The 21,979-nt window shown below is 27.9% G+C and overlaps 1 protein-coding gene across 2 annotated transcripts in view; it reads right to left on the bottom strand.

Annotated features, from left to right (window-relative positions):
- Window positions 1-1,592: 1,592 nt before the first annotated feature.
- Window positions 1,593-21,979, bottom strand: part of LOC129966045 (ADP-ribosylation factor-like protein 5B) — a 45,832-nt gene continuing 25,445 nt past the window's right edge. For both annotated transcript variants that reach the window (XM_056080396.1, XM_056080395.1), the window contains exons 2-6: window positions 9,851-9,911; window positions 8,033-8,180; window positions 7,392-7,475; window positions 3,672-3,823; window positions 1,593-2,989 (exon numbers count right to left, since the gene is read on the bottom strand). In XM_056080396.1, the coding sequence (XP_055936371.1) occupies window positions 2,938-2,989; window positions 3,672-3,823; window positions 7,392-7,475; window positions 8,033-8,180; window positions 9,851-9,911 (497 nt within the window). In that variant the 3' untranslated portion in view covers window positions 1,593-2,937. The remainder of the gene's footprint in view (window positions 2,990-3,671; window positions 3,824-7,391; window positions 7,476-8,032; window positions 8,181-9,850; window positions 9,912-21,979) is intronic.

Raw genomic sequence — 21,979 nt, 5'->3', positions numbered from 1 at the left:
GACAGCAGATTTTTAAAGTTTTCATAGTGACTGTGAATCTCAAATGAGCTTAAAAAATAGCCTTTGTTTAATATAAAAAGAATATTTTATAATTGCCAGTTGAGAGCAGTAGCTGTATCATTTCTGTAACGAATCTTTATTTTGTCCTTAAATTGATATAGAAAAATGTTAATGCTTTACATATTTATTCATAGTGTAGTTTTAGTAAATTATTTTAGTATTTGATTAGTGAGCTATATTCTTGTTTTAAATGAGGAGATCTTCTGAGAATCTGTGATCTTCTGAAGTAAATTCAAATTTTATTTACTCTCATTCATATATATTTATTTGTCAAAAAACATTAATTCAAAATATTGAATCCTTAAAAATTCAAAAATTAATAATTGTTTCCATTAAAATGTTTTGTGTGTAAGTTGTTTAAAGTTCATGAGTTTACATTTGCCTTATTTTCAAAAAATAAAATATATGGTTATAGGGTTAGTTCGAGGGGAGGGGGAGGATAATGTAATGCATTTTCTTTGAGATTTTGTAAAAATTATTACTTTATTGCAAAAAAAAAAAAAAAAAACAAGGTTAAAGAAGAATATGTGCGTTTGTAATTAGACCCAGAATATATCTTTCAAGAAATTCTACATTCTAAAAATATGTTAATAAATGAATAATGAATTTGACCATATTTGCAAGAATGATTTTTTATGAGTTAGAAATATTTTGTAGTAAAATAGCACAACTGATTTGAATATCTTTTTCCCCTTTGAGATAATATTTTGAATGCACATATTAATATTTTTATTGAAATAAATACATTAATGTGAAACACAAATAAAAGAAATTCATGATGAAAAAATTAGAATTCAGTAAATATAAAAACATTTTTTTTTCTATACAAAAAACTACCAAACATTGTGTAAATCATTAATTGAGCACAAATCATTCAAACTCAGAAACTGGTCATTTCAGAAAGAAGATAATTAAATTAGAATATATTTCTGTAATAGTACAATGCATACACCATTGTCGAATCATACAATTTCTTAAATTTTAATACAGAATCCTTAAAAGTTATTACAGAATACAAATGTTTAGTCATATACGAATGTCCAAGTTTCAAAAGGAAGGTAATCAACAATAATATTTAATAAAAAGTTTTATTAGAATAAATGTTACATGGAATAATAAATGTTTAATTTTTTCCCTTCAATTTTAAAAACTTGATATATAAATGCTTTATCTTTAAATATGACAAATACTAACTGCATTATTAAGAGAAAAAGATATGTTAAAAGATGTAATTCTATTAATAATTGGTGAGCATAAGTTAATATATTCTTCTTTGTTTAAAATTAAATTAAATTCTTTATTGAATATAAAATATAGCATAATTTTAAAAAAATTTGAAATAGAGGAAATATATAATTCTGTCAATTTATAACTAAAATAGTACACATATTAAACAATATTCTTTAAATATTTTTTTGACTTTAATATAAATAATTAAGTAATAATTTTCAATGTCAATTAATGAATAATAACCAAGTTTTAAGAAATGCAAACCAATCCAGTTTTTTTTTACTTTGTAATAGCTTTCAAACTGATAATAGAAAAATATATTTATTAAGTAATTACTAATAACTACATGCTTTAACTTCATACAATTAGAATTTTTATATTTTATTTAAATTCTAAAGGATACTTTTTATACAAAAAGGACAACACTTAATTAAAAATTATATTTGAAAAATAGTATATACATGCACAATCAGATTTGATTATAAATCCATAATTATTCTGAGTATGATAGTATGTATAAGATGATTATGAACATGAGATAAAAATTTATCAAGTCAATGTGAAAGCAATTGTTTTTACAACTGTTACATAACTTGTCATGAAACAATATTCAGCAAGCAGTTTTAGTAATCAGGAATGTCAGCTTTGTCCGGCCATTTGCTTTGTCAGTTTATGATACAATGTGTGATGTTAATAATTATATATGAGTATTTGCATGAGCAGTAATAAAAAATATTTTTTCATTGAAAAATTCATATGTGGGAAGCAAATAAATATTACATTCAATTTTTAAAGTAAATAAAACAATTCATACTATTTAGAAATATAGTTCGGCCCAAAGATTGGTATCGCAAGTGAATTTTTAGCTTGCATTCAAAATTTTAAATATTATCTTATCTGATTTTAAATTGAAATTAGGGTTTAGTACTGGTAGTGTAGACACAGCATATACTGTAAAATGCAGAAGTAGCAATGTCATTAGCAAGCTTCATACAGAAATGCTATTTATTAAAATTAATCTTATGAAAAATATACATTCATAAGTTATTTAATGAAAGGCAAGGAAAGGGATACTGTCCAAATATGAATCTTTCAGTACATTTAAAAAAGAATCATTGGCATTTTTTAAGGTAAAATTACAAAATACAATTTGGATTTATTATTCAAAAGTTTATCATCATTTCATAAGAAAACAATTCAGTATATTAACTTAAATGCAGTTTTATTGCATGTGCTCTTCGTTTTGTGAACAGGAACCTTGGAAATTGCATAGATATATTCTTTGAATCATGATGTGGAAACACAAAATACAATTTGAAAAATGAGGGAAAATTGAAACCATCTCACTCATAATTTATAAATACACAAAGGAAAACTCTTGTTCATGAAAGCTTCTCTTTAGAACTCTTGCATGACAAATTAGAGGGGGAAAAAATTAAAATGTGATATTTTTTAAAAACAATTCATATCATTGTCCACTTCTTATAGTCTCATCCAATGATTATACTTCATCATGATAGAAATCACAAAATTGGGAAGTAAATGTAAAAAAAGCTGACTAATACCCCCACTTGTATGAGAAATTCTAAGTCACTTTGGGTATTGACCAAATGGAAGATATTTTAGGCACTATGATAAAAACTGCTGTCATTTTCGATTTTTTAAGTTAGAATAAATCCATTCCAGTCCTTGATAAAGTCTGAAAAATAATAAAAATTTAAATTAATATATTTTGAAAAAGAAAAGTGTACAGAATCATTAAATTAAATAACATTACATTACACTAGTCAATTATTTTCTAATTCAAAAAATTACTGATAATTATAAATTATTTCTAATTAATATATAAACATGTGTTCAAACCTATTTTTTCATATGGCGTGATGCAAATTGCCCTAAAATTCTACATATAACATCATTTATTATGCAGAACTGTAAACAAAGTTTATTAAAATGTTCTATCTTTCCATTAAACACATTCTTAAGGATTCAATCAAAATTTTAAGAACAAAATTAAAAAGAACAGTAAAATATGATAAGTTAAAAGAAGTGCATAATTATAACTTTAATATAAATATATCAGTACTTTTGTTCTGTTTTTAGTTCACTTACTTTTTACAAATTCCGGGTCAACTTCTACTTTTTCCTCATTCATTATAAATTAATCATTTATTCTATTTCATTTTTTTATTATGAAATTTCATATATCCATCTTTTGAACTATACCACATATCATTTTACTAATAATTTTCTAACCGATAGTGTCTATAAAGTTAATCTACTGCCTTTATGTTTGCACAGCACTATCAAAATGGAATTATTTGAATTCCATATGATGTGTTTATGAACTACATGCTCAGTATAAAAAGTAGTGAACTTACCCTTCTCCTGAAAGAGCACAACAAGCTTGAATATGCCACCTATGTTTTTTTAGAGAGGTTAAATTCAATTGTTCTGATATTTCAGCAGGAGACATACAACCTTTGATGTCCTGTTTATTTGCATAAATTAAAACTGCAGATTTTGTTAAATCCTGAAAAAAGATAAAAAATTATACTGAAGAATGGATATAAATAGGTAATCTCTGTTCAAAAATTTTTTATAATTATAAAATATACATAATCTATGTAAATTTTATTGCTTCAGATTAATGTAAGCTATAAATTGAGTAGGTAAACAGAACTGGATTGCTTAAATCAGCAAAAATATTCTACCCTCAACTTTCTTGCACACTTAAACAATCGAGTAGCTTTTTTTGTAGTTATTTTCCTATCCTGGTTTGCATGCCCTAAATATATAGAGGAGAAGAGGATACAGGAAAGAAGTGTAGTGACACAGATTATGCATTTTGTGCTTTTTAATATAATGAAGGAAACTAAGTTTGCAATTTAGTTATTTTGCTTCCTATGATTGGATTCAAAATTTGGTAATGATTTTCAACCACATTATCATATATCAAATTTTAATTAGATATGAAATTTATTTTTTGAATTATAATATTTATATATGTGCATAAAAACATATCAGGCCATGTTTACTTTTCTGACAGCTTTGATTTAAAACTTACTTCATATCTACAATTCTAATAAGAAATTTAAATACTAAAATTCATCCATTCACCATGAGGTCATTTGCATCTAGGCATATAGATTTTCCTTTTACGAATTTCATCCAAATTACACAGCATTATAATTCTAAAAAGCATTTTGAACTGCAGAAGTATGGAGTTTCATTTAAATTTCAAGGTTGAATTTTTGTGGAGTTCAATACTTTCTTCATCATATCGGTGAATAAAAATACATTCACATTTTGAGGCTTTGTTATGTTATTCTAACAATGTGCTTTTACACTTTAACAATCTGATATATTTTTAATACACGATACAAATTTACACTTTTGGATAAACAGCTTTCTTTTTCCTTCCAATGTGTCAATATATAAATTTAATTGTAAAAACAAGATGCAAATATTATAGAAAAGAAAAAAAATATATATATGAAAGGATTCAAAATTTTATGAAACTACATTAGTCACAGTTTACAGAAATAAATTGAAATTCTATTATGATAAATGACAAACTAATTAAAAGAATTCTAAAAAACAATTTATCAACTTTACAAGGATAAGAGAGATTTCAAAGTTAGTTTCCCTTTTAAAGCCATTTATGGAAAAAATTGAATAATATTTAAAAAGAAGAAATTTTTCTTAAAATTTAAGAGAACTAAATAATAAATTTATTGTCTGCAATATCTCCAAAAAGAAATTTTGCAATGAATAGAAAATTTATCAATTAAAAAATGTCCAAGATACCACAATCCAAAATAAAATTAAAACTATTAATTTTTAAAATGTAGACTTGTAATTTATTTATGCTTGAGAAAATGACAGAAACAGAAAACAAGTCATAATTTGCATTTCTATCTCAAACAAGTAACAAAGCAGTAAAATCATTCATATTAGGAAGTTTTCACACACACATATCAATGAGATTTTGAAAACTGAGAATAAACAATTTGGGTTATCAAATATGTATATACAGTGGTGGCCAAAAGTGTGGACATTTTTTGAAAGTTTCATGTTTTTCAACTTTGCATGCTTGTACGATATATTAATTTTTACTTAAATACAAATGTTTATATATCAAATTGAAGGTAATTTAATGTAGAATTTAATAACAAACACAGTATTACAATATCTGTATTACGAAAAAAGTTACGCTCATTTTAGTAGAACAAACATACACAAATCGTTTTGAATAATGATGTATTTTGTAATAAAAGCGTAGTAGCCAATCACAAACACTGTTCTGAGGACCCATCAAATATCTGTAACTATAGTTTAGGTTATTTGGATGGTAAAAGAGTTATTGTGGAAATATTTTGCGGAATGATGCATACTAGTACAATTAAACAGAGTATTGCTGTTTTTGAATATTTTAAGTCCTTTATTTTAATTAAACTAATTTTAAACAATGTCACCAACAAGAAGAACTGATTGGACATCTACAAAAAGAAGCGGAATAGCCATATTGAGAGAAAATGGCCTCTCTTACACTGAGATTGCAAGACAAGTTGGTGGTTAAGTGACTTGTTCTGGTGTACGAAAGTTCTGTTTACGTTATGAAAAAACGAAATCAGTGGAAAATAAGGCCAAATCAGGCCGAAAAAAAAAAATGCACAAGTGCTACTGCTGATAGAAAAATTAAACAGCTATGCCTTCAAGATAGAAAAAAATTCATCAGATGCCATTAGATGTGAAATGAATGCAGCGGGTATTGTAGTAAGTTCAGGAACAATAAGAAGAAGGTTATCAGGATTTGGACAACAGGCTAGAATTCCAAGGAAAAACCATATTTAAATCAAAAGCAACGCGGAAAACGAGTTAAGTGGGCAAAAGAAGACATTAAATGGTCAGAAAATGAACGGAAGCAAGTAATCTGGAGCGATGAGACTAAAATATCGCTCTTTGGCAGTTATGGTAGAAAATACGCGAGACATAGAGTAGGTGAAACGCTTCATCCTGATTGCATTGAAGCAACTATAAAAACAACAACAAATGCCATGATTTGGGCATGTATGTCTGCAGATGGTGTGCACCGAATTCAAGTGATTAATGGCATCCTGAATGCAAAAAAATACATCGAAACTGTCCTGGAACCAAAATTGATACCTTCCATCAGGGATTTCTTCCCCAACAAAGCACCATTTATTTTTCAGCAGGATTCAGCTCCATGCCACACAGCAAAAGTATGCAAAGCATGGTTTCAAAATAAAGGCATATATGTATTACCATGGCCAGGAAACAGCCCTGATCTCAATCCAATTGAAAATTTGTGGCGACGTTTGAAAATTCTTGTACGAAAAAAACGTCCATCCAATAAAAGACAATTTATTGAATCTGTAATTGATTCTTGGCACCATGTGATTACGAAAGATGAACTCCAAACACTCGTTCACTCGATGAAAAGACGCTGTGAAGCTGTCTTAAAAAATAAGGGTTATCCTACTAAGTATTGATTGTGTAAGTATCCCTTTAAAAAAATGCAAATCTAAAATAGACCTTGCTAAAATAAGCGTAATTTTTTTTGTCATACAGATATTGTAATACTGTTTTTTGTTATTAAATTTTACATTAAATTACCTTCAATTTGATATATAAACATTTGTATTTAAGTGAAAATTAATATATTCTACAAGCACGCAAAGTTGAAAAACATGAAACTTTCAAAAAATGTCCACACTTTTGGCCACCACTGTATATATTAAAAAAATCACATAAATCAAAACAAATTTAAAGATTAAATAAAATAAAAAATACAGTTACAAAACTGACAAAAATGTAAGGGGAAAAAACAGCAAAGGGAAATCAGGAATAATAAATAATTAATGGCTCAGAAGGAAAATGTATGTTGTACTTCATGTATAGTTATTTCTTGGTATGAGACATAGAAATACTTTTTTTTTTAGATCAATTCTTTGGAAATCCACAGTTTTTCAGTATTAGAAAGCATGAAAATATAAGACAATTTTAATCAATTCATGAAATTAAGTAAATTATTTTAGCACTGTTTTCAACAGAAAATTACTGAATATGCCACTTACTTCATGTGCAAGCATTCTATATAATTCTTCTTTAGTTATTGACAACCTTTCTCTGTCAGTGCTATCAACTACAACAATGAGAAACTGAAAGAAAAGCGTTTTATTTAAATACAAAAATTAGCAACTTAAAATAATTTATTATCTTTAAAGGCATAATTATTCTATAGTGATTAATAGAAAAATTTCAAATTGTACAAAAAGGAATGATTATGCTTTTAACACTTCTGAGTAAAAATAATTTAAGAATTTTGGTAATTATAAGGCAATTTTAGGCATATCACGAGACAATTTTTTAAAAATATCAACTTGCAATACAATTTCAATTTAATGAGTATTTTTTTCTTCAGAAACACTTTACCAATTACATTTAGAGCACATTTTACTGTAATATTTTAAAGTAGTGTTAATTTTGATTTGACATTTCAAATCTAATAATGCTCTTCCATGTATGCACAAGGAATGAGTATAAATTAAATATTTTTCCATATAAATTCTTCTGGCAATTAATTCATTTCAATAATAATTGTTCAAATATAAGAATTGTTATGTAATATTAGTTACAATTAAGTAAAATAATAGATCTATACTTGCTAAAGTTAATTGATGAAAACTATTAATAAAACTTTAAAGCCTTAACTCACTTCTGTATTACTATAGTAAGTATTCCAAGCAGCTCTTAGGGAATCTTGTCCTCCTAAATCCCACATTATAAAATGAATATTCTTCCATACAACTTCTTCTACATTGCTTCCTATTGTAGGAGATGTGTGCACAACTTCATCTAATAAACTAAAAAATGATGGGAAAAAAACCACTGTCAAGACAATAGGAACCAAATAAAATTATGCAGAATGTGTAATTCATATGCTGGTAAACATATTTCAATTAAATAAATTAATTTAAAGAACACTTATTTTGTATGCCACCAACATATTTGTAAATAAAAATATTCATATAAATGTGCCTGATATTCATGTATTAATTATCAGGCATATGAACAAAGCTCATCTTCATTTAAAATAATAACCATTACCTTATATAAGGAAAATAATTATAATTTTAATACATTACATTCTAAATGTAATTCATTGATAAGCATTTTTTCATACAAGAATAACACTGAATATGCATTTAAATCTCTCATTTAGGAATTTTTACCAATTAAATTTTTATTACTGTCAAGCACTTAAGCATACTTTTCGATATGTCTACAAATGATTTACAGGGTTTTATTTTAAACAGCATAATTATCCATTTCCTTGAGCACGATAATAAATGACAAATTAATATTTTCTTCAAGAGTAATAAAAAACAAGGGATTCTAAGCATTACAAAATTTTTATGCTTTTGAAAAAATATATTTGAGTAAGGAGTATAAACATATAATTTTTGATATCAAAATGGGCATGTATTTTCATAAAACAAGATAACAATTTTTCACAATAGACGGGAGGAATAACGTATTTGAAGGTTCAACCTGATTTGTGCAAAATATGAAAACATTTTGAATCATGCTTCAATATGAAAGTAGGATAAATGAAACTTTGAAAATTTCATCAACAAAGAATAGAACTTTTTATACGGATATATATGGGATATATAACTGTATGATAAACTAGCTAAATGCAAAAGGTCATGAATATATTTATAAGCAATGAAGTGAAAGATTTTCAAGGAGATTTCTTTGTTATATTATACCAAATGAGAATAATATATAAATTATCTTTCAACAGAAAGCATTAAAATTACTGAACATGACTGGATTTAAAATAAAATACTGAATGACTGCAATTAACTTAAAAATAATAACATATCTGAGTGGTGTACAATAATTAAAAATTATATATGAACAGAAAACAAGTTAATATAATTTTTTAGGATATACTCTATGGATAAATATTTTGCATTCAATTTCTAGTGGTCCAAAAATAATGGTATAACTGCAAAATCTCATAAGGCATCAGTTTCATTTTAATTAACAATAATAAAATCAAATTTAAATATTATATGTATCCAATCTTTGGCTAAAATAATTGGCATTATTTAATACAAACAAAATCAATTAATAAAATTAATCAAATGAGAAATGATTTCCATTGGACATCGAAGAACATTAGTAAGTAAGTACATCAACAAAATCGAAAAGTGCAATCAATTCGACATACTTACTTGATCACGTTGTTGGCACTTTGAATGAAATAGAGAATGAGATCGGCGCGATTTTGTTAGCTGGCATTGAAATGGTTAAAATAAATAAAAAAATATTATAAGGAAACTAAATTAAATTCATTATACACATTTAAATATCAGAACATAAAGCATAAGTTTACTCATATTTCTTCAAGTTGCACTAACAAGAGCATTAGATATTAACAATATTTTGATATCAATTTTACATTACAAAAATACAAAATACGATGTAATTAAAAAAAAAAAAGAGAAAATTGTTTTATACATACAACTGGTAGAGAATTGTTGTTTTGCCAGCATTGTCCAGACCCACAATGACGACTTTGTGTTCTAAAGAAATATATATATATATAAATTTAATTATTGCAGATAAAAATAACTCCAAAAATGTCAAACATTACATCACATCAAACATTAGTTAAAAAAAAAAAAAAAAAAAAAAAACTGGACGCATTCTACACTTGATTTTTTTCGTATACATACAAAATATGGACGTTAAGATTTATCCTACAGAGGAGTGAATCAAATACATACTTAATTCACTTCTCTTTGTTCACCTGAGATTTGATACAGATTTACAATTCTTTAATCAAGAACTTTCTCTAGTAAGTTGCAATTTTTAATTATCGTGTTTATACATCCACGAATATACATATTGATAGATAAGATCGTCTATTCTGATGTTAAAACCACACAACAAATTTCATCCACTTGATTCATTTTGCATTAATATTCCATGGATGGAGAGAGAAACTTCTTATTCACGAATGCCAAACAAAATTTTAAAGAAATCTACAATTAAATATAAATAGACCATATCGAATTTCATCCAACTAATTCTTTGCTTTTTCAAATTATGTTACAGGACAGATATTTCAACATAATTCCAAATGGCCCTTTTAAATTGAGAGGATGAGTGGATAGAGTAGATTAATGAATACCTCATGTTTCAAATTTTTAAGTTGCCATACTTTGTTTTTATACAACTGAAATACGAGTATGTAAAAAAAGTAATAAGTTTCAAAACTAATAAAACTAAAAACAAATAATTTCAAGCATCATTATAATTTCAATACTCTTGTATATTTTATGTTACCGTTCTATAGAACACTTAAGCATTTTATAGGATGCCGAAATCTGAAAATGATTAAGCATTTCACACATTTTCTAGGCATTTTATAATGTCAAATCGGCAGAATAAAAATTCCATCTCTGCTGATAAAAAAACTGATTGAAATTATATTTAATACTATATTAAACTAACACGACATGTTTACCGGAGGTATTTCTGTTCCTGCTCCCCTGCTACGCGTGTTTAAAGGAAACCAATGATGAACACAAGTATCGTCAAAAAATTCATACTTTCGGCAGCCATGTCAATAAAGATGATGAAAATGATTGTTTCTAAACTAATTAAGCATTTAAATATTCTAATAACGTTTTTTTCAAATTATCCCTAAATAGCATTTCTCCTGCCATAGCACTCCTAGGTTTTACATACAATGTCTATTGAAAGTGTATTTATGTCTCATATTTCAAATCCGACATTCTACTGAATATGTAGTAACTGTCGGTAACATATATACAATGATACTTCCAATTTTTTTTTTTTTAAACAGATTAAGGGAAAGGAAATTAGGTTCAGTTAGGTTAATTGGGAATGAATTTTGCAGACTTGTCAAATTTCTTCGATTTAAATTCATTATCAGAAAGAAAAAGAAGTCGAAAATTTATTAGTGCATAATCATGCTCGAAAAGTTCGTTTAGCAATCTTTTTCCAAATGAATTAATAAGCTACAGTGCTGTTCATAATTATTCCAGTATATACCCAATTACCCGTACTAGCCTTGGATATGTATTGAATCTAAAAACCCATTTAAACAATATTATTTAATGTTATAAGCTTGATGTTTGTATCCAAATAGCCAGATATTTTATAGAAATATTAATTTTAATACAAAATATTTAGCTATTATAAAACAAGGATAAATTATTGAGTTTTAAACCATTACATTTTTCATCGACAGCAGTATTCAAAAACAGATAGGAACTATGTAATGTAAATTTCGAAATTGCAAATAATTAATTGCTAATTAAATAAAAAATCCATTCAAGAGTTTGAAATTTTTTTCCATTTATAACAAATAAATTAACCGATAAAACTTGGTAAAAAGGCTAATTTTAAAGAAGTTTACATAAAATACATAAAAATTATGCATCATTATGCCATCTATAAAAACACTCCAACTCGAATAAAATGAATGTTACACTATTTACACTACCTGAAATTTATATTATATATATATATATATATATATATATATATATATATATATATATATATATATATATATATATATATATATATATATAAAGCAACAATTTTCATAACAGAAGCCACCCAAAACTCGGCCATTTGAAAAAATCACGAAAGCGCAAAAGCGAAATGGCTTCTTTGAGTTAACCTTATTAAGCATTCTATTTTAAGAAGTGTGAATTTTACATGGCTTCCTCAGGTAATCAGGTAAAAATTTCTCAAGTGTTTCTATAGTTGACTTAGTGAAAAATCAGTTTATAGCAAACTGCAGCGTCAATTTTTTTTAAGTAATTCCAAAATCAGAAAATAATCTATCACTTCTTCATCCTGATATTTCTTAGGCTTCATGTAACAAGTCCACGAACTTTCGAATTAGCATATTGATATAAGTGATCATTTTCAAAAACTTCATGGAAATGAATGAAAATAGAACTTGAATTAAGATTCGAGGATTATATTAAATCCAAAAGCTGGACTAATTCTGTTAGTCTATCATTGAATCAGAATTTTCGTTTTCGTCAATAATAACAATAATGGCTAATTTTCTTATTTATAATTAGCTGCCATTGAACTACAGTTGATTTGTTGGGACTACTGATTATGGAAAAAAAAAATCCATCAGTTCAATCAATATTTTTTAAACAAAAATAATGATTAAATAACTCATGTCTTAACGTCTTCTCGAAGAAATTCTTTTTTAATCTTCAAATTTTGACAGATAATTAGTTTGTACATTTTAAAAGCCTTACATAATTTTGCTTTCTATCTAATTTTGAAACGGGAATTAATTAATCCAACAATATACAAGTTGAATCTTTGCATATTCATTATATAATTTAACAGTTGAGTGGCCGAATAAAAGAAACTTTAGAAATTTTAAAACTTCGATTTATTTCATCACGGGAGGTATATTATAAACAAGGAAGAAGCGATGATAAGCTGACGCCTGTGTACATCGCGATACAAAAACAGAAGAAATCAACATTTTTGCCTTCAATGATTTTGCTATGAGATTTTGATAGGGATTTCTTTGACACGAGCAGATTTAGAATAGGAATCTTTAAAAGAATGTAAGCATTAAGGAGTTTTAACCTTTTACTCGGAGAGTGAGAAAATGGAGAAGTGAATAATAAAAAGTAGGAATTGGATCAAGAAATAAGAAAAAATTTCAAAAAGAAATTTCAAATTTAAATAATTTTAATAACTTTTATATGAGTGTTTTTAATTATAGTATCATTATTTTAATTCAGAAAAAAAAAAAAAAACATGACTATTATTTGTGAACGAAAACTTATTCGATTTTTTCTCCTTTCTTTTAGGCTAAAATCAGATTCATAAACAGGTAATATCAATAAAATCTACAGTGGTGTCAATATTTGAAATGAATTGATATAAAAATATTTTTTTTTAATAAGTGTATACTTTTTCACAAAGCCTAATAGAAAATAGGATACATCCCCTTTCATGTATCGAGGGAGGAGTTGACAAGGTAGTAATTTATTGAATCCAGATGTTCATTTTCTCACGCCTATTGGATGAAAACATCGAACTTCCACTGTAATCATATTTCTTCACGAAAAACAGTTTCCCAATTCACCATACCGCCTGAAAAGAATGAGAAACACGCATAGACCGTTGATGGCACAGAATGATATATTTCCAATTCGAACCTATTTCGAATTGAAACGGAACTCCGATTCCATAAAGCCTAAACACGTACGAACACTACGAATAAATATAGCGAGGAATTTACCAATAAAAAAAAATGCATCGATTACATTTAGTTTGTTGGCCTATTTAGTACAAAAATATGAACAATACAGATAGCACCGAAATATATATATGATGGATGTGTATATGTCTTTTAAACAAATCTACAATTTTTATCCGATCTCCAAGAAATTTAGTGAACGTGCTCTTTAAAACAACAGGAAAATAAATGTCAATTTTCTTATGTTCAAAGTTAGTTTTTTTTTAATTAACTTATATTTAAATTAAGTAACTTTGTTTTTGTTTTTTAGGTTTTTTTTTCAATTATACTTTTTCAAAATAGTTATCTCAAAATAATAATAATAATAATAATTTAGTGCAAATCATCTTTTAAATGATACCTTATTATTGCCATAATAGAATAAGTGTTCATCTTTATAAGTCCAGAGATAGCAAACGCCACCATTAAAAACCCAGTATTATTGTTTTTTTATTTATTCAACCCCAATAAAAAGGCACTGAAATAAATTCAATCTTATTGACTGAGCATCCACGAAGTAAGCTATTTAATGGAACAATTTAAAAAATTTACTAGCAGCAGAATGACGAAAATATTTTAGAATGCACATTCTCATAAGATTCAAAAAGTTAAGAATCCTAATGCTAACATAAATAGTCTACAACAGAAATAAAAACGTTTTCATTAAATATTTTATGACATATCGCATTAATTTAGGCAAAAAATGTTTATTATTTGAACTTAAATAAAAGATAAGACGGCGAGAAGATATAAAATCAGTGTTTTCTTATCTTGTACAGCCAAGTGCGCGCGCTCTGTCATCTTGAAGAATACAAATCTCGATCTGAGTGACGAAATTCTTTAATCGCGGCTGATCGAAGTTCTATAATTTCGTCACTTAGCGATTAAAAAAAATCAAAATTTGATACTTGTATAATGACGCAGTGACTAACGCACAGTTTACCTAGATTTAATTTATGGTAAAAGTAGAGATGCTATCTGAATACGTCTCACAGAATGGTGTTTAATCAGAGGCAGCACGAAAAGATTTGAATTGCAAACGCACCTGCTCCAAAGAATAACACGGTATCCAACGAATTCATGACGTAAGGTCTGTCGGTGTATTAAAATTGAATAGAGCATCACAACAGCTGTTAGTGAACAGATAAAATACAAACAAATCCGGAAAAATTCTGGGAATGAACACTTCTGGAAATCAGCAAGAATAAGAAAATTTAAATATTTACAACTACTGAGAAATATAAGAAAAATATTTAATTGATGACTCTTTGTAGACCGTTTCCACGATGATTAAGTAATAATTCGAGTCTTATGTCTATGTTATGCAAAAACTGTCTAAACAAGTGCTTAACAAATACTTCAGTTTAGTCCCAAAAAAAGTTTTTGAATTCTTATCTGAAGGTAATTTAACCCATTTAAGAGGAAAAGTAATTCTTTTATAACTTTTATTTTGGAGTAGACTCTTGCATACTGTAAACAATCTGAAAATTTGTCAAACCAATTAAAGCAACATCATAAATTGGAGAAAAATAAATTAACCTATTTGGGAACAGAATTATTTTATGTCCCGTTTTAAAGAAACACTAAGGTAATTACGGGATGGACATCGCAATTTTAAATGCGGTTTTTGCGCGCTAATTTTGAATGCAACCTCCTCTCTATACTTCCATACCCCATCAGCGGGAAAATATTTGGCTCCCACGGATTCACAGCGCACCAGACCCGTCAACATGGTTCTTTGGTGGAATTGGGTATCGAACCTGGAATATTCCGGCTTCAAAGGTGACATCTTATCACCACGCCATCTCGAGTTTAAAATTACAGATAGGATAAGAACGTAAAACCGTGAATATCGATGAATATAGACTATGATTATATCTAGATCTGAAAGGGAATTGAAATATTTGAATATGAATGAAGTAAAATTACAAAAAACATTTATGATACAAAAACACTGGATTTTTTAAAAAGTATTTGTTTTACAATGAAGACAAATTTCTATATTTAACTCTTATTTCACAATTTTTACTTGAAATTTATATAGAAAGTAATGATTCTCAGATTAATCGTGGCACACTAGTAGCAAAGTAACGAAATGAGAAGAGAGAGTTAAGAGATTACATTATTAATACGTCGGATGCAATCTCAGAATAAAAATAATATATTAGCATTTGTTTTTAATACTCCAAATAACAGGCATAAAAAAAGAATGCATAGTTTATTTTCGATACATTACTGTATAGAAGTTTATGCACTGTTGGAATAAAATGGAAAGGTAACGCCTCTTTTTCCTGAATGAATGCTACATCAAGAAAATTTTGAGCGCAGTGCCTATCACCCACTGACACAAAGTATACAATGAAATTAATAAGAAACACATGATTATCTAGATACTTCTGCATCTAAAAGGGCAATAAGGGTAAATGAATCGATAAGTATAATAAGCAGGTACTGGAAGCAAAAATAAAATCGTCCTCAGGATAAGTAACTAAAAAGTGATGAAATGGTCAGTTTGAAACCTTTCTAGTAACATTCCCCGCTTCCCAGTACTGATAAGACATTTACAGCCAGCTGTGTCGTCGCTGTTACTTACTAAACTCCTCGAGATAGCCAGATGGTGGATCTTTTCACCTGGGTGGTTTCGCATCTGTTCATTAGCGGCTACAATGAAAGACCACATGTGGAATTCCTCGTCCAAGAGGTATTGATCGTACCTTCAAAGAGAAAGGGGTGTCCAAACATCAAGAGGCTAGATGTTTCTCTTTGTGAAAGGACCTTCCAAACCCACTGGCGCCGCTGAGAGAGCATATTGCTGAACCCCAATTGGCCGAAAGAGAGCTCAAATGACCAATGTAAATTAAGAGGCGTAGATTGTCGCCGAAATAAAGTGCGGAGATTTTTTTTTAGGAGGAGAGAAGAAACGAATTGCAGGCGGACTGTTGGACTACACCCACGAGTTCGGAGTCCGAGAACCAACTGAGTTTCAAGAAAGCTTCCGACTTTGACTGTTGTATTTTTTACTACAGGTGTAAATAACTATTTAACTAAGATTAGAACAAGTTGTTCTTTGTATATATAGGGCTGTAAAATAAAGAATTGTCTGGAAATTCTGCTTCGTTATTTGATCAGTCTAGATCAAGACATTACATTCTGCATACTCTCTAATAAAGGTCTTATCCCATCCCTCCTGTATAAAATTGTGAACTTTCGGAAAGACTGCGAATAACTTACATAGCATTGGTGAAAGATAGTTACGAAATATAAATCGTTGGCATGAATTTAGCATTTTTACCGAATCTATCTTGGGAATATGTAGTTTGAACACATTTTTGTCGGCTGATTGACAACAAAATTAGACAAAACTTCAACTGTAATAAAAAAATAACATGCCAAATTTCATCGATTTAAGTCATTCCGCTTATCAATTATTGAATTTACATACAAGCGAAAGTATAGATAGGTAGATGGTCAACAGTCAGACGGATTTATTTCAAAAATTTGATACGTATCTATATTTTGGATGCTAAATTTATGTACTAAATTTTATTTATCTAGCTGTTTTTGTTTTGCAATTATCAAGCTTATTTGTATTCGAATAAACGGAGATACTTCATGTGAATGGACTTCGTTCAAAATTGAAAGAAATTTACAAATTTGGTAGGAATTCCGTGACTAAATTTCATTCGTCTAGCACAAAACGGTCTTGAGTTATGTTCACAGACAGACATAACAGCACAAATATGTGTGTGTCTTTTTTAACTCACTGAGATATGAAACATGTAGATTCGTCAAAATCTCGAGCAAGAGTTTTGGGCGATTACAATACTTTCTCTACACTTTGTATATGAGAAAGTTAAAGAAAGAAGCTTTTTTTTTTCTAAATATTTTGTTAAACAATTTTTTAAATTATCATGATCAATTGTATTTGAATATCATTTATAAAAGATAAAGTTGAAAGCAATTTCGAAAACAAGAAGCAAAACGGATTAAAATACTATAATTGACAAATTTTTTTTAGTGTTTATAAGTGTTTAGAGTCATTTATTTGCTAAACATTTAAGTACAAAATGTTAACATTATGCATACATTATTTATAATCTTCAAGTTAGTATCTTTGGTATAGAGGAACTACAGAAAAAAAGAGTTTCATGTCACTAATTCATAACACATTGTGAACAGCTATTTGAGTTTCTATTTATATTTTTTAATTACAGTCATGTATGTCGTATTGGAGCTCTAGTCTCGCCATTTTACCCGCAATTTGAAGCACGCATAGCGTGAATCGTATTAAAGCATTTTGCCACTTGCATGCTCAAAATTAGTACAAAGTAATTTAAAAGTCAATGACATTCTGAGACTCATGCGAATACATGCCTAAGTAGACTGTATTTCCTCAGAGCAGTTAAAAGACTGAAAATTCATTTTATTGATGATACAGAAGAAAAATATCAGGTACAGTGATATATTAATAAGTATGATTCAAACTGATAAGAGTACTGCGCAAGTCAATAATCTCCAAAAGAAAAATAAATGAATAAATAAATAAAATTTCTCTAACAAGATGATAAACCGAAAATATATAGCTTACAAATATACATTTTATTTAAAGATAATTAGGAATAGAAGCGAAAACATATTTGAAGTGGAATTAAAAGAATAAAGATTCTGGTTTTAATCTGAATCTCTGTAAAAATACTGCACCGATACTAACGGAATTATAAAAATTTTGTATAAAGATATCCGACTAAGCTAAAAACATAAATAAATTTTTTTTTTTTTTTTTTTTTTTTTGCAGTTTGAAAAAATAGGTTTTTGTTTAAAGTGATATCTTTATTTTATCTCTATGTCAACTAGAAGCCAAGTTATAGCAAACTACTGGCACGAAAGCGATGCTTTTTATAAGCATTTAAAAACTTTAAATAACTTTTCTGAAGAATGAGTTTTTTTTTTTTTTTTTTTTCATAATTCAACTGCACTAGTATTGTCATATCTGAAAAAATAATCATCATACCTTAATGAAATTTATAATAAGTAGATACATTTATAATTAGTACTCACTATGTTATGCAGAATGTGAAAAACTATGGATTTGATGTTGAATGCTCTAGAAGTGGAATTATGATTCTTTATTGTAAATATTGTTGAAAAAAATTCCGAAATTTTATACATAATTTTACATATTACAAACAAAATTTTTATTTTTGAATATAATTCTTAGATAATAGTTACACTCTAAGATATGTTGCACATGTAATATTACAAAAAAAAAAAAAAAAAAAAAAAAAAAAACCTAACAATTTTTTTTCTCAAGAGCAATCCTAGTTTTTGTAAATAAATTCTAAAATTTACATCAAAATGTGCTTTTTCTGAGAAAGCTACATATATATTTAAATAATTTCACCTTTATTCAGCAACTTTTCCTTATATTAATATAAAAGCATTATATTAACGCCAATTTTGTTTTTCAAAAATCCCCTTCGAACCTAATCGGATACCTTAAGATATCATCTTTTATACAGTTACAGAAGTATCATAAGTTGCACTGATAAACTCATGCATTTTATAATTTATCATGCAAAAAATAAATAAACTGTCTTTTCGTATATTTTAAATCTTAAAAAAAAATTTAAATCGCAGAAAAAAAAACTTTAGAAAATGAATTTAGATGCAAAGCCGGTCATAAAAGAAATCTAACAGTTCATTTGCGCAGTATGGCCGGTTACTCCGCGTATTGTGATGGGGGATACCATGCATATAGCTTTGGGAACAGACTCTTAAAAAATCTAAAAGCAAAAATTTTAATTTGATCTAAATTCAAATATCTTACTAAATATATAAAATAAAAAGAACAAATTAGTAAAATAATGAACAATATTAAATGAATTTAACTCACAGCGCACTGAGTCCAAACAATGCAACTAAAGTCAGAATCATCTGTAATTTTCAAAATTTAGTTCCTGTGGTATTAAAACCACCAACCATTGCGACGGTAATTAAAATTTCCCCGGATTTTGAGATTAACTATTGCGTCCCTTTTTACCTTAACACTTGAGAAGACTTTTGCATCGTTATTAGTTTTCGGTTAATCTATACTTTTTGCAAATTGTTTATAAATTTCCGATTTTCCGAAATGGTAAAATCATTAACACGGTTCATGTTTATCGGTTTGGGTCTTTTTCATGATATGGAACAGAAACATTTCAGAAATAACATAACCATCCAAACTAATTATTTACATCGATTTATTGACATCTGAGCAGGTCGGGAACCGCAAAATGGTGCACTCGCGTTCAAAAGCCACAAAATACTTAGGGTAACTTCAGAGCGAATGTCCAGCAAGTTCTCGCTCTCGAGAAATTGGCTTCCTTATTACCTTCCTTTTTGTGATTTTCAGAAAGATTAGGTTATAGAAATTTGTGCACAGTTGATTCAGGGATTTACAAAAATCTTTTTTCCCTGGTACCTGGTTTTCCGATCTTCCTGTAAAACCGTTTCGATGGGCATCAACAAATGAATTCACTGTCAGGATCCTTTATTAATATGTCGCTTATAATTGCGAGGCATTTTTGAAATTTACAAAACACCCATTGGTAGAGCATTCTTGCATAGGGTAAAATTACGCAACCTTGCTATATGGCGCAGAATTATCTCATACAGAACTTATTCATTCAACAGGTCTCATTTTGATTAAAAATGGACAAATTCACTAAAAAAAAAATTATTTATTCTAATGAAAAACTAGATCTGGCAATATATGCGATGAAACTATTTATTACCACTTTCAAAAGAAGGTTTGCCTTCAAATCAGAGATTTGCAATTCTAAGGAAAGCATTGATTCCTTTAAACGTCCGACAATTTTCGAACAATGATGAGAAGCGAAAAAGTGGGTGAGGGGTCTAACCTAGGTATTTGTTTCTTCCATAATGTACGTAATTGGTCCAAAACAGTTTCCCACGATTTTAACTGCCGGAAATAGTTGTAAGCGGAACTGCCCACTATGCGGTATTTCCTCAATATATCTTAAATGACGTTCGCAATATTTAGAACAGGGTGCAGTATACAATTTACATTATCAAATTTTACAGTATTGCAGCTATAAAAGTTACAAAATTTCGTAGACTGCCCCACCCCCGAAATTTTTTTTAAAGAAACTTTAAGAAAATGAATCCAAAATTTATATACACTTTTACGTTTAAGTCGATATGTATAAACAGCATATCGAATTTATTCATTATCCAGAAGGCATAAAAACAACAATCGTATTCAAAACTTACTCATTAAAAAAGATGTATAATATAAATATTTTTTTAAATGGGTCTATGTACACCTTTCCAACCGAACCATTTTAATATTATCAGAACAGTTGTAAAAGCTATATATAATTCACAAACTTGTAAAAGCTATAAATGCGGCTCTGAATTTACAAAATACAAAATTACAACATTTGACTGGGGTTTTAATTTGTACGCCGTCACATTGCACAAAGTATAACGATTGGTCTACGTGCAACTGATAAGATAATATTGAAAACATACTTCCTTTTTATTTACATCTTATTTCAACAAACTACGGAACCTTGATCGGAAATGACCTTCCTTGAACTTCAAGGATATCGGCAGTAAAATAGCTGCATCAAATAATAAGCATTCTAAAGTTGAATTTCTAAACAATGGAATTGTAATTCTATTCCTATAAATATGGGTTAAAATTTAATTTAAATGCTACATCCTCAATTTCTAGCAATAATATTTTTCTGACACAGCGTAGCAAAAATTGCTGGAAGAATTAATTTTGATATAAATTTTCATTTTTATTTAAAATAGCGAAATTAGAGATAATAAATTCTGATTAAAAAGTATAACATTTTTAATATCACCAAAGTAGCAATTGCATCGTTTTACTCATAAAGCTCATTTTTAATTTTTTCTTTTATCATATCCATGCCATCACTGAATATTGAATGAATGACAGATCAGAAAGCAAGATCAATAGCCGATAATGATCAGTGTTCTGGACTGCATCAAATAACGTTTTTAGAGAAAATATAAAATTCTTCTGAAGCATTCTCCTAATGAAATATAAATTCTCAATTTTCTAACATGCTGATTAATCAACCTTGTTTAATTTTGGTTTCAGCAGATAAAAAATTAAGAAAGATCTCACAATAGAAAAAGCATCCTATTTCTCTATCTCAATCAATCCGCATCTAATTTTTGCCTTTTAATAGGTTGTATTTTTAGTTAAATTGCATTATCCATTTCTATTTCTGCAGAGCTTTCGATTTTAACTTGCTCGCCAATGATATTAATAACTATCTATATACCACATAT

Source organism: Argiope bruennichi, chromosome 4, assembly GCF_947563725.1.
Source record: "Argiope bruennichi chromosome 4, qqArgBrue1.1, whole genome shotgun sequence".
Classification (NCBI taxonomy): Eukaryota; Metazoa; Arthropoda; class Arachnida; order Araneae; family Araneidae; genus Argiope; species Argiope bruennichi.
Note: the sequence above shows the minus strand (reverse complement) of the source record. Positions and strands in the feature narration are given on the sequence as shown.